The 14,600-nt window shown below is 45.2% G+C and overlaps 1 protein-coding gene across 3 annotated transcripts in view; it reads right to left on the bottom strand.

The window, feature by feature from the left end:
- Positions 1-2,670: 2,670 nt before the first annotated feature.
- The window catches only part of CSRNP3 (cysteine and serine rich nuclear protein 3), a 189,327-nt gene continuing 177,397 nt past the window's right edge, over positions 2,671-14,600 (bottom strand). For all 3 annotated transcript variants that reach the window (XM_038584502.1, XM_038584503.1, XM_038584504.1), the window contains 2 exons: positions 6,100-6,396; positions 2,671-3,766 (listed from right to left, as the gene is read on the bottom strand). In XM_038584502.1, the coding sequence (XP_038440430.1) occupies positions 2,684-3,766; positions 6,100-6,396 (1,380 nt within the window). In that variant the 3' untranslated portion in view covers positions 2,671-2,683. The remainder of the gene's footprint in view (positions 3,767-6,099; positions 6,397-14,600) is intronic.

Raw genomic sequence — 14,600 nt, 5'->3', positions numbered from 1 at the left:
CATGCATCGTGTGTGTGTGTGTGTGTGTGTGTGTGTGTGTGTTACAGTGGTGTTTTAATAGGTAATTTGTGCATGTAGTTTGTGGGAGATGCTAGGGGTTAGGTTATCTATACAAAAATTTGGTCTGGAATTCATGCTTGGAAGGTTAATCCTTCTGTGCACAGTGACTTTCAACCCCAATTGCACAAATAGCTGAAAAAGCTCTCATTTTTCTGTTTGCCTGTTTTAGGTGCAGCATCCTTTTGGAAATGAAGCTACAAAACAGAGACCTTGCCAAACAAAGAAGTAGGCGTCAACCTCCTTGTGAATGTAAAGCTGAACCAAATTAAATCTCTCTCCTTTCAGAAACTGGACTGACATTCTATCCTTCAACGTCGCCCCAGCCAGAGTCGCCTCTTCCCCACTCTGCCACAGTCCATGTTCCGAGAATATGCTGACCGCTTCACAAGTGAATACGTCGAGGGCTTGTAATGGTCCAGCAAATATGGCACATGTGATCTTTTCACACGCCTACATGGAGGAACAGAAGCCTCTTGTCATTTTTCTTTGGGCCTCTGCTCTTTAGATTGTATTGGTAAGGGAAACAATTTTGGAAATCCAGCACTAAAAAGTGTAACTTAGTAAACAATATGAGCTACACTACCTAGATCTGAGCAAAACCCCAATCGGGTTAACCCAAAGGGCTTATCATTCAAAAGTAACATCCCTGCCCTCATCACTGCGACTTCCATAAGGACAAACCCAAAGCTCCTTTAATGTTAATATTCACGGTTAGAAATTTGGCCCCGGGGAGCGGGGTAGAGACAGGGCAGGAACCAACTGCACAGTGGAAGAGCTGCCGAGTGAACATGTTTTCCCCAAATCAAGTTTTAGTAGAAACTTTTCCACTGGAGGACTTTCTCTAGATCAAACATTTTTTAGTTCAATTAAATAAAATAGTATTTTTTAAGGAATCGAGATCTACAATATATTTATATCCATATTTCTAAACAATCTAAGTCTAAAAGACATAAAAATTAGCGATGCAGTCACTGAATAGCAAGGCATGTCCACATTTCAAAGAGGCATAAAGTGTGAAATGATATAACAACGGAAGGTCAAAAATATGAAACGGACTCAGCGTAGTCATATCGCGTGGGTGGGTGGGGGGGAAGAAGATAGAACATACCATTGAGTCACCTAAATTAATTTACAGGAAAACGGGATCTTAGAAGTCCTCCGAGGAACCAAGTAGAGATAATCTAAAGGTGGGGAGTGCATGTTTTATTTCTATCTGTCCCCTTTAACAAGAGAACGTGAGGTAATTCGAAAAGTATTCAATGCATTCTGGACTGTTCTGCTAATTGTCCCAGGCAAGAGAAATCAAAATGCTTCAGAAAAGTAAGGCCTAGTTGAGTATTTGGGTAGAGGCCCCCCCTTCAATCAATCAGCTAGTCACTAAAAGGAAATCTCCTTCTATACTCGTTTTGTAGAGATGGATTGATCACGCTGTAGAAAAGGCTGGTAGCTGAGGATGTGTCTCTTCCACGTTTCCTCTGCCTCTGCTTTTACCGAGTTAGGTCTTCAGAGTGGCGAAGGAAAAAAAAAAAGGTCATTTTTCCTTCATAAAGTATCATTGGATGATTCCTCTATAGTAATTATATGAACCTTATAATAGTTACAGATTTAAAAATTTTTTTCTTTTTTTTTTTCTTTTTTTTAAATTTTTCATCTCAAAGAGTTCTCAGTCCCCACCCCTCACAAGGTACCAAGAAGGGGCACTAAAGTGCATTTGGATGTAGGGGAGTAGAGTTTAAAGGTGCTGTCCGAGCTAAGAACCAAGATGATGCTGTTTAAAAAAGAAAGGCAATTCCTTCTACCTCCATCTCTGGAGTCAACTGAGGGAGGGCAGTGACTGGACCCTCACCGGAGGATTGTCCTAACTCTTAACTTTAGAGAAAACTGTGTAAGGACCTGCACATATAGACTCATTTATTTGTCCAAAATAGCAAAAATAGGCCTATTTCACCCTTAAGAAAGTATTTGCAAATCTGATCAGTCATGATCATAAAAACGTGAATGGATTCCAGATGCAATCCATGTGGGCATGCTCGGTGGTACTAACTATGCATCTTCAGCTTAAAAGAACATGCTGCTGTTCATTTTCATCAAAACGTGACTTCTAACTACCATAAATAAAATACACATGGAACGATTAAATCTTTTTTTTTTCTTACAATAGGTACTTTTACATTTAAAAAGTCACCATCATCTTCAGATTTATCGAAAATTAGGACTCTACATCTTATTATTTCCCAGTCTTAAGTTAACAATCTTGCACAGGCCCGATAATCCAAAACTTGGAGCTCTGATCTACACAGCTTGGCAGGTTTCACACAGTTTGACAGGTAGGCAACTGTGAGATAGGCTTTTTTTTTTTTTTTTTTAAATTAGCATTTTTCTATCAAAAGGGTCTGAAATCTTTTAAAATCCTCATAGAGACTGTATTTGTGCAAAGCCACCGACACGTAGCTAGAAAGGAGAGAACAAAATACAGTCTGGAAGATTCGCCGCGGTCCGGGGGGGTTCTTGGTCCTCAGCTTGCAGAACCGCGGGCCGGGTGGATGCAAGGGGGTGGGGCGCCTCGAAGGAGGGCGGGGCGGGGCGGGGCCGGCCCGGGGGGGTGGGGGGGGTCGCGGGGCGCCTACACGGGGACCGTCTCCACCACGGGGGACGTGATGCACTCGTCGTGCAGTCTGCTCTTGTCGGCCAGACTCAAAGGCTTCTCCGCGGGGTGCTCGGGGAGGTGGCCGTCCCCGTGCAACGGGGACACGAACCCTTCCGGGGGGGGCCCCTTCAAGTACGAGTGGAATTCCACCTGCGGGTGGCTGGGCCTGCGGTCGGGGTACAGGCTGGTGCAGGGCACGCCGCCGTCGTCGGCCGACGAGCAGCACACGATGACCGAGGGGCTGGCGGCCGGGTAGTGGGGGGGCCCGTAGGCCTCCTCGGCCTGCCGGGCGTAGTCGGCGAACTGCTCGGGCGTCATGCTGTAAGGCACCAGCGAGAGGGCCCCGGCCTTCCCGGGCTCCCGGGCGGAGTAGCCGTCGGCGGCCGGGCCGGGCGGCCCCGGGACGTGGCTGTCTATTTGGTAGTAGAGGGTGGAGGAGCTGGCGTAGAAGGACGCGCCCTTGGCCGGGCCCTCGTGCACCGCGCCGCCGTCGGAGTAGCACAGGACCGACGGCAGAGGCACCACCTCGGCGTGCGCGCCCAGGCCGTCCACGAAGCTGTCCCCTTTGTCGTCCTCGTCCTCCTCCTCCTCCTCGTCCTCCTCCTCCTCCTCCTCCTCCGACTCACTGGGCGCCAGGCTCTGGGTGCTCGAGTCGGTGACTCCGCTGCAGAAGCTGCTGCCGTCCTCCTCCTCCTCCTCCTCTTCCTCCTCCTCCTCCTCCTCTTCCTCCTCCTCCTCCTCCTCTCCTTGGCAGTCCAGCTCCTCGGCGGACTGCAGGTGCAGCACGGCGGCCTGCGGCTCGGCTTCGATCTCGAAATTGTCCGCGATGGAATATTCCACCGAGTGCGCCACGGGGCCCACGGCGCTGCCGTGCGCGCTCGCCTCCGCGTGGCAGCCGTTCAGCGCCGGGATCTGCTGCTCCCGGCTCTTCTCCAGTTCAAGTTTCATTATCGTGTGCAAAAAGTGAGTCCGGACACGGATGGGATTAAACTCAATTCTACCTGCTGTGTTACTACATCCTTCTTTCGTGCAGCCGCACGGGAAAGACATTCGATCCACCTTGGAGGGAAGAACACAGTTAGCCCCGTGCCACGCCCCCCGGCCGACCCGCCCGCCCCTCCCCCGCGCCCCGGGGACCTGGGCTGCCGGACCCCAGCGGCGCCGCCACCAGCGACAGCCACCCCCCCGCACAGGCGCCCGGAGGGGAAGGGGAGCCTGCCAGCCCGAGAGGCAACCTGGCTGCAAGATCTGTACTCAAGAGAAAGGAGCCATGGCTGTCAGCGGGCGTGCGAGCTCATGGACCGACCCCCCCCCCCCCCCCGCCCCGCCTTCGTTCTCCGTTCCCCCCTCCTTCTCCATCCTGGTACTTTCCCTCCCGTCTTTTTTTTTTTTTTTTTTTTTTTTTTTCCCCTCGAGTCTTTTTAAAGCCTCTCCATTCCCCAAGCCCGGCTCACTTCTGCTGCACGCCAGCTCACATGCACAGGTTTTTTTTTTTTTTTTTTTTTTTTTAGATTCTTTATTTATTCATGAGAGACACACACACACACACACACACACACGCACAGAGGCAGAGACACAGGCAGAGGGACAAGCAGGCTCCGTGCAGGAGCCCCGTGTGGGACTGGATCCCAGGACCCCGGGATCACGCCCTGAGCTGAAGACAGACACTCAACCATGAGTCACCCAGGCGTCCCTCATGCCCAGTTTTTTTTTTTTTTTTTAATTTTTTTTTTCCTCATGCCCAGTTTTAAACCACACACGCTTACTGCCCCCATCCCTACCTACTATTTTTAATCAAAGTTATTTGACATTTTGCCTACCAGCCACACCCCCCGCTTCTTGGCTTACTCTAACATGAATTTTTCTGCCTGACGTGTCCATATGGACACCGCTTTGGATCATGCGGCCTGACAATTCGTCCTCGTTGTGTTTTCTTCTCATTTGTTTGGATCCTTGGTCCGTGGCGCCTGCGTGTGTCCTGCAGGACTGTGACGGTTGCACACATTTATGACTCTGACCGATGGACCCATGCATTTGGGGGGGCCTGGCTCTCCCTTGCCCTTCTCCACTCCAGTAGGCCATAGGCCTCCCAGATTCAGTCTCCCAGAATCAGAGCGACTGGGCTCTGCTGACAGTGTCTGGGTTCACCAAGTGTCATGGGACTGAACTCGTCACTCAGGTGATAGGTGGTATTCCCAGCCATCCAAGGGCACCCCTTAGACATTTGCTAATTGCTGACTGCTACCGATTACCCTGCATGCACACCAGAGCACAGGCACCCACAAAGAGCCGCTTGCCACCTTATCCAGGCGCAGGGAGTTTCCTCTGCTCCAGAGAAGAGGGCAGACTCCAGCAGTCATCCTGGTTTCAGGAAAAAGTAGGGGCAGGGGGCGGACCCAGAATCTATAGCTGTTTTCTTACTCATGCATCCCTTTTCCAGAACTGTCCTCTCTTTCTGCCTGCCCGAGGGGCTGTCCTTGTCAAAAAAAGGCAAGTTTCCTCATAAAATAATAACACCTAACTAATCATGGAGTGTAAATCATAGAGATGTACGGGGGCTTGAGAATCACCTAGTCTGGGGGTTCGTAAACTCTCTTTCTCTTTTTTCTTTTTCTTTCTTCCCTTTTCCTTTTCCTTCTTTTTCTTGGTAAAGGGCCAGAGAATAAATATTTTAGGCTTTGTGGGCCATACAGCGTCTCTGGCGACTACTCATTGCTGTTGTGAAAGCATGAAAGCAGTCATGGGCAACACCACAACAGGCAAACAAAGAGACACAAAATGACTGGGCCTCACTAACGTGTTACTTACGGAGACAGGTGGCCGGCCAGATTTGTCCTGTGAGCTATAGCTTGCCAACCTCTGATCTAGTCCAGCCCTTTCATTTTTGGGATAAGCACACGGTGCCCAGAAAGTTGACCTGACTTGCCTATTTCACGTACCTGGCAGAAAGCAGAGCCAGGGGTCGAACTCCATTTTCTGAAGTCCCAGTCGCATAATTTTTCCACCAGTAGTGCCACCTCTAACCTCTCACCATCGTGTCCCCCACGGATGGACCAGAAGACACGATCTCACACGTCAGAGGTGTCATCATCTCTCTGAGTGCTTGTAAACCCCCCCAGAAGCGAGCACAATAAAGCGATCCAGGGGGAAGTCCTTCGGATGGGCTTAGCTACAGCTTGGGCTGCCTCTCACATCATCTCGTGCGTGTGTCAGCCTGTGGGCACACCCACAAACGTCCTTGACTCACTATTTCTCCCCGCTGGAACCCCAGGCCTGGCCTTGCTCCAGAGTGCCTTCCTGTGTGTGAGAAGCTTCTTTACCTGTCACAGGCGGGGTGCTGTAGGTGCTGTAGGAGGTGCCACCTCCGGAGTCCTCGACATGCAAAGCCTTACCTGACACTTGATGCCCGCCAGGCTGCAGGTACACGTTTCTGGATCACAGAACACTCGGCAGTCGCAGCCACAGTCCTCCCGCGACAGGCGGATGGCGCGCAGCTCATGCTTTTCTTCCACGTCAATCTTCTTCACCCCAGAGGCCCGCAGCAGCGCTCTCCTTTTCTTCGTCGGCAGCGGTTGCAGGAAGAAGTACTCGTCTACCTCGGTGTTGTCTAAATCAATATCATCATCCGAAATGTCATCCACGGTAAGGGTGCTAGCTTCTTCGGATTCCACTGTGCCATTCTTGGTCATCTGGAAGCACAAAGCGGCCAACAGACTTAGCGTCGGCGGGGCCCTCAAATCCCTACCCTTACCCTTGGCAGAACAAAACGGAGTCATAAAACACCACGTCCCCATAATCCATAGCGTTTGTGGGTCACTTTATTTCCTTTTCTCTTCCTCTTTGGAGAAGTCAGGAGAAAGGGGGATCCCTGGGTGGCTCAGCGGTTTAGCGCCTGCCTTTGGCCCAGGGTGTGATCCTGGGGTCCCGGGATCGAGTCCCACGTTGGGCTCCTGGCATGGAGCCTGCCTCTCCCACTGCCTCTCTCTCTCTCTCTCTCTCTCTCTCTGTCTATCATAAATAAATAAAATCTAAAAAAAAAAAAAAAAAAAAAAGTCACCAGAAAGAAAAAGGAAGACATCGAAATGAGAGGCTTTTAAATGTAATTGGGACTCTTAACCTCCTAATGCAAGGAGCCAGAGTCGTTAGAGTTGGTAGCCAGCACGATGTGACAAAAGGCCAAAGGTTACAGCTGCCCATCAGTGAAAGCTATCTTTAGACTCAGTTCGCGATGGGCAGCTCTGATGGTGGAGTCGACGTGTCCTTGTTCCCAGGCGATAGCATCCTAGCAGAAGCCACTGCCGCCTAAATCAGCAAACTGTCCTTGAAATAACCACTCTGTCTCTTGGGCGCCAGCAAAGCCATGAACGAGGAAATAACATCGTGCTGCGCTGTGCTTTGGGGTCACAAACCTGGTTACCCTGCAGAACATTCCAAGAACGAGGCCTTGATATGGAGTAATCCGTCAGGTCAGGGTGCTACCAGAAAGGCAAGGAGGAGAGGGCAGGGCTGGCAGGCTCTTGCCAACCGACACCCAAGCAATAAACTCAACCGCCAAAGGGGCTCACGTGAACCTGTGCCCAAAGCACTGGCTCCTGCGTCATAGCTCATGTGGCTCGTCCATGGCTATGGCTCGTCTACTCCTAACTATTCTGCATCTACTGATATTTCTTTTCTAAATTAATTTCATCCATCAGTAAACCCTGAATCAGTATTTTACTTCTGTTGTACCAGCACTTTACTATGCTTCCTGCATAGAAAAGCACTCGGAAAAGAGGCATTTTCTCTATCAGCGAGAAATGTATCCGGAGAAGCAGCACACGAATAAATGCAGAAACTCCGCAAGGGCTTACTCCAAATACAGAAGCTACTTTGATTCTTTGATTTTAAATGTGTTACTTGACAAACTTTATTAGTTGTAATTATTACCATGCGATTTTTAAAAATTTACTTATTTGAGAGGGAAAGAGAGAGAGTCCATGGGCGAGGGTAAGAGTAGGGAAGCAGATTCCCATTTTGCAGGGATCCCCAAGATCGTGACCTGAGCTAAAGGCAGACACTTAACTGACTGAGCCACCCAGGTGCCCCCATGCTGTTTTTCATCTTAATAACGGTTCAGTTATTACACAGTTAAAATACTCTGATGACATCAGACACCATTCTTTTATCTTAGGAGAAGAAAGTCCAGTATATAGACAAAAATACTTTTTACTGACCAAACCCCACAAACTCTGAATATGTTGGAAAACAAATAGATCACTGGTCCTTACCCTCAAGAAGAGGAAACAACACAGTAGCAAGTGTATATTTAAATATTTTACAGATGGGCTCTGAACTTCATGTTCAAAAGCTACTAAATTATATATATTTTTTAAATATTTCAGAGCTTAGATCTGTGTTCAGGCAACAATGGGCCTTCCCCTTTATTGGGTTTTGCTTCTCAGTGTGATCTGCAGTGCATTTTCCTTGTTGGCATTTCTTTATGCTGTATTGGCTAAGCTGCTACCATGTTTCTGTGATGTCCAACTACTAGGATGTTACTTTGATTGCTTGCTGTTATCATTTTTGTTAAGAATTAATTTGCTGATAGAAGCATCTATCCGTGAAGATCTGATTTCCTAAGAAATTCACGTGTGCGATTGCCTAGCACATACTCAATCCTCCTCGATAGGTAAAGCTGCATTAACAAATAGGAGGCATTACCTTTCCCATCTTGTCACTTCTGTGGCATTTAGATTGGTTTTCATTAATTCCTGGCCTGTCTATGTGAACCTTGTCTGACTCCACAGCTCACGTAGAACACCTAGGACTTGGTGAGCACGATTCATTTTAATATTTCCTTCCTACTTAATCTCCATGTTCTATACTAATGCTCCCTCATGTAACTGGTAACATCACAAAACGACGAAAAGCCCTCCATTTTATATCAATAGGGTTTGATTTAAAAAAGAAAAAGACTGCTGTCTAACATATCAGTGCAAATAGTTAGGGGAATATGAATTACCAGTTGGCATCTAAAAATTTTAAAAGAAGCTTTCTCAAATAAGTTACAGAGATAGATGATGCTTATTCCAAATATAAGCGCTCTTAAAAATACAATCTTAGTCTCTTATTCTTATTCTTATCCCACATATTTAAATTACAACAAACAATTTCATTTCAAGATAAAAATTCAATTAAGAATCTAAAAGCTCTTCACTCAGAGCTACATACTGTTTTCACTCTTGTTTAGGAACCTGCAGGGGCCCTAATCTAGATTTCAAAATCTCACGTTAACATTGAAGAGATCTGGCAAGGTTTTCTCCTCACCTCTCCACTATCATCCTTGCCGTTTTTTTAATTTATTTTACTTGAGAGAGAGAGAGAGAGAGAGAGAGAGAGAGAGAGAGAATGTGCTTAAGCAGTGGAGGTGGGCAGGCAGAGGCAGAAGGAGAGAGACTCTCAAGCAGATACCCTGCTGAGCACCCCACTTGGGGCTTGATCTCATGACCCCGAGATCATGAAACCAAGAGTCAGATGCTTAGTGGACCGAGCCACCCAGGAGCTACTTATCTCTGCCATTTTTAATGAAGACTAGAAATATTTGAGTTCATCCTGGTCAGTTGCCTTTTCTCCCCTTCCTCAGTTTCTGGTGTGGTAAGCAGCCATTGAGAGATACTCTCTGCCTCCCCAGGCCCTCCTGTGGTCTGTGCCCATTTGTTTCTTTTAAATCCAAGCCACATACTATATGTTGGCAAATCGAACTCCAATAAAAGAATATACAAAAAAAAAAAAAAACAAAAAAAAAAACCCAACAAAAAAACCCCAGGCCAAACTTACTGAGTTTAAATGCTCTCTAAAATCGATGCATTACAGGAACACCTGGGTGGCTCAGATGGTTGCGTGCCTGCCTTTGCCTCAGGTCCTGGAATAGAGCCCCATGTCACGTCGGGCTCCCTGCTCAGTGGGGCGTCTGCCTCTCCTTCTCCCTCTGTCTCTTCCCCCCTTGCTCATGTGTATGCTCTCTTTCCCTCAAATGAATAAATACAATCTTTAAAATAAAATAAAAATGTTGAATTGCATAGATTATTTTCAAAAGCATCTTCTCATATTAGAGCAATGGGGAACAAAGTCAGTGAGCTCCCTATTTCGGGGCACAACTCCTGTCCATCATGCTCTCAAGACCTGGTGCAGAGAAGCCAGGGAGTCTTCAAGATTGCCTCGCCTACTTTTCCGGACCTATCACCCAGCTTCACAAGAGTATTCACTTTGTACATCTCTTTCCCCCCCAACCCCAACATTATTGAGACATAATTGACATATGACATTGTGTAAGCTTAAGAGGTGTGTTTTGATTTAATGCCCTTGGATATTGCATCATGATTACCACTAGCGTTAGCTGACATCTCCATCATAGCACATAATTCCCACTTCTTTTTTGTGATGGGAACATTTCAGATGGACTCTCTTGGCAACGGTCAAGTGTGAAACACAGAATTGTGAGCCACAATCACCGTGCTGTACATTAGATCTCCAGAACTTATTCATTTTACAACTGGAAATTTATAACCTTTGACCAACGTCTCCCCATTTCCCTTATTTTCCAGCTCCCGGCAACCACTGTTCTACTCTCTATTTCTGTGAGTTCTGCTTTTTTAGGTTCCACACAGAAGAGCTATCATACCGCATTCATCTTTATCTGTCTGACTTACTCCACTTAGCGTAATGCCCTCACGGTCCATCCATTTGTCGCAAACGGCAGGATATCCTTCCTTCTCACGGCTGGAGACGATTCCATTGCATATATAGAACATTTCTCTCTGTCAACAGGAGTGTTACCTTTAAATGTCTTTTCTCTATCTCAAAATAGATCCATTGAATTTTCAGGCTTTAGTTTATCGGATGCAGCCTCCTTATTTTATGCAGTAATGAGGCCCAGATTAACTGTGACCTCTCCAAAACACACTTCTAGAACCTAATTCCCTGACCCCTATGCTTTTCCCTGTATCTCAAAGTTCCACGTTTCTGATGGCAGGCAATGTCATGCTGGAATCCTTCTGTGGAATTAAACACGATGTATCTAAAAACCTCTTCTGTTCATTAAAAAAAATGCATACAGAGTAATGAGCACATTCAAAGGAATGCTTCTTTTTTGAGACAGAGACAAGACTATCTGTGACATGGACCATTTCTAGTTCTGCGCTCTTTCCCCAATGTAACGTTGCCTTTCCAAGAGCTAAGAAAAAACTTGCCAAAATGTGGCTTAATTACACTGTGGTAAACTACCGAATAATGCTGGCCCTGACCCCTGCTTTTGTTTCTGTGCACGTATGTGTGTAAAAAGAGAGGTTGGAGGTGAGGATGAAAGAGAAGTGGGAGAGAAGTGAGAGGAGATTAACAATACGAATAAGAGCAATTTTTGCTCGGTGCCCAGCGCTACTCTAAGCACTTTACCTTCATTAAACATCACAAAAATCTCATTAGGTAGATATTAGCATTTTACTCATTTAACTGATGATGAAACAGAGGCACTGGGTGGTAAATAACTTGTCCAAGATCACAAGCAGTAAGGGTGGGCACCAAGTCACGGCCTTAGATATCTGACTCTGCAGCATGTGCTCTTAATTGCCATGATAATACATATATATGGCTTTTATATATTAAAATATGTTGAATAGCCTTTGTGTTTACTTTGTATACAAGTATTAGGTATGTCAGTGCACAAGATACAGGTGCTGATCTCAATGGATTAAAGAGGTGAGGAATCTAGTCATTTTAATCCAGTTCAAAGGGCTTTCCAAGCTGAGAATGAGCACAGGGCACCTAGAGGGGGTGCTGGTGGTGGGGTGATGAAGAAGACTTCCACATGTAAACTTAACTCTGAAGACTGAGTAGCCGTGAGATGAACAAGTGCAGACAGAAGGATTTCACTCTCAGCAACAATACAATTTCAAAGGTCTGACATGGAACAGAGCCTGGTGCTTTTATTGGCCTACAAATTATTCAGAGGACTGGACTTGTACAGGATCCCTTCCTGTCTTGGTCCATAAGCAAGGAACAAAAAGTAAATAAATAGTAGACCTCTAGGGAATAGCTCCTCTGTTCCTCTGCCTTAATCACCTTAGAGGTGATAAGTAATGACCTAACTCATGATTTGATTAAATAATCTTTATCTTATTTTAGATTTATCCCAAATTTGTGTACATTGATTTATATTATATTGGAAGGATCTCAAGGTCAAGGACTCTAGAGTGTGTGTGTGTGTTTGCATGTGTGTGCACATGTACATGTATTTGCTAGCTTTGTTCCAAGAATAATTAAGATGAGACTTAGTTCTTAAGTCACTGGGTAAACTTGTCCAGACTCATTCTACAATTGAAAGGATTTTAACTTTCTTTAGGTAGACAGAATTCAAACATCTTAATTTTGCAAATCTGTCTGATTCGTGCTGATAAGTATGAACAAATAGTTCCCAAGCCCAATTTACCCATCTAAATACACTTGAAGGATAGGATACATTAGAGGAATGATTCTCAGACTGCTCTAGGTCAAGTCTTAGGCAAGGGGGGTTCAAATGAAAGTCAGCATTCAATCCCCTGCCTTTTTTTTTTTTTCGCCATGTCATGTGGGGATGAATTCCAAACAGATGAAATTTTGGGTGAATTAAGTACCTGAAAGGACTATTTCAATGCCAAGTGATTATAGAGAGGGAAACACTACTGAAAATGTAGATTCAAAGTGCAAAGACAAGACAAAAACCCACAAAAACAAAAACACTCCCATTTGGGAGTTAAAAGGTACTCTTAGTAATAATGTCTCCTGGTTATTACCAAGTTATTAACATATGTGAATATAATAATGGAAAGAAATAAGGATGTGAAAATAATTCAATTCCACAAACACTGATTACTGCCTATTGCAGTGATGATAATGATGTTAAGAAAGACCCAAGCTACCGTATATTGAAAACCAGTCAGTGGGCTCCATACTTTATATAAATTATCTCATCTAATTTGTACAATAGTCTTATGAAGTATGTTTTTAATAGTTGAGAACATTGGAGCCTTGAGAAGATAATTTACCAAAGTCTAGCTAGTGTTTGTACTGAGAATCAAACTCAGGTCTATTTGACCTCAAAGCTAAAGCCAGGTTCTTGAGACCAGTTTAGAGTAGGAATACTTAGAGGAACCCTGTACATAAGAAAAAAAGGATATGGTTGCAGCCACATTCCAAGAGCTGATCTCAGTGCTATAGGGTAGCAGACAAAAGAGCAGTACAAGCTTCCTTAGACTTAGCTCATTCAGAAATGAAAAATATGATTCAGACACAGAGAACAAAAGCTCAGAAAAGAAGAAAAGAGGAAGCAAGCTAAAGATACAGGACATTTCTTTGGTACCTAATCTGTGAGCGTGTGGTGGCGGACTTTCTAATGGAGATGCCAGTAGAAGAAGCTAGTCTAAGCGATAGCTACCACTGTTAAACTTTCTCAGATGACTTTTGACTCATTTACCCTGGCCTGCAGTTAATTAGCAGACTATGCTGCCTAAGTTTGTGATAATATATTAGTTTTGGAGATTAGCTTCATGTATATTTCCCCCAACATAATGTGCACACACTGAGACAGAGACCAAGTCAGGCTTGTTCACCTCTTTATCCCCAGGCACTTTGCTAATTGCAGTCTGACAGCAATTGCTTAATAAATATTTTTGAATAAACGAATGAGTGAATGAATGAATGAATGAATGCTTAAGCACTATGCTATACTGCCAGCCATTGTACTAGGTGTCAGGATTTACAGATGTATAACAATTCGTCATCTAAAGAGCTTCCAGCCTGGTGGAGAGATGATCACGCAATAAATATGATACAATGCAGTAAGGGAACAAAATATATGTGCAAGTTATAGAAGTGGCAGGGAAAAGGAAATGATAGATCAGTGAAATGGAAGGACAGACACAGAGAAGGATTATTTAGTTCCTATTCTGATTCTACAGTCTCTCTCAAGGAGAAAACCTTCAAACCAGAAATGGGAGAATGGATATGTTAGTAAGGATTTTTTTTAATTAATTAATTTTTTTTATTCATGAGAAACACACACACACACAGAGAGAGAGAGAGAGAGAGAGAGAGAGAGGCAGAGACACAGGCAGGCTCCATGCAAGGAGCCCGACGTGGGACTCGATCCCGGTCTCCAGGATCGCACCCTGGGCTGCAGGTGGTGCTAAACCGCTGCGCCACAGGGGCCGCCCAGTTAGTAAGGATTTAACATACAACAAAAGGTGGGGAAAGAGTGAGATAGTACTCAGCTGCTTCATGTGAGAATCTCCAGGTCCAGGCCATTCATGCTCTCGAGCAAAGAAAAAGTGTGAAGCTATAGTTGTTCAGTCTAACATGTGTGAAGCACTATGGGGAAAGGAATCAAAAGATGGTCAACATGGGAGTGAATTGTTTAAAAAGGAAAATTAATTGCAGGTAATATTCTAGAAAAGATGATTTAAACAAATGGTCTTTGTACATTTGAAGAAAGAGAGTAGTGACTACTGGAGTTATTGCTTGAGTTCACTAAAGAGAGAATGTCTACTTTTCATATTGAACCCCGTGCAGAACCTCAAGCTATAAAATAGATAAAAGCGGAAGTAAGGTACAGAGAACTCTGACCCCATGGAACACAACTAACTAGAAAACCACTCTAGTCCTAAGATGCTCGGACAAAATTTTGTATGTTCTTTCCATGAAGGGCAAAATGCAAACTCATTAATAAGAGTATGGTTGGATATGTGGATTTTTAGTTATTTGAACAGTTGAAAATGTCTCTAATAACAGGGATGCTCAGCTCTTTTGCACACCAGTGAGCCTGGGAAGAGGGGTGTGGCACAAATACCAACAAGTATCAGCAGAGGTCATGGTGGGATGGGTA

The sequence above is a fragment of the Canis lupus genome, chromosome 36, assembly GCF_011100685.1.
Source record: "Canis lupus familiaris isolate Mischka breed German Shepherd chromosome 36, alternate assembly UU_Cfam_GSD_1.0, whole genome shotgun sequence".
NCBI classification, from domain to species: Eukaryota; Metazoa; Chordata; class Mammalia; order Carnivora; family Canidae; genus Canis; species Canis lupus.
This window is presented reverse-complemented; position numbering and strand designations above follow the sequence as displayed.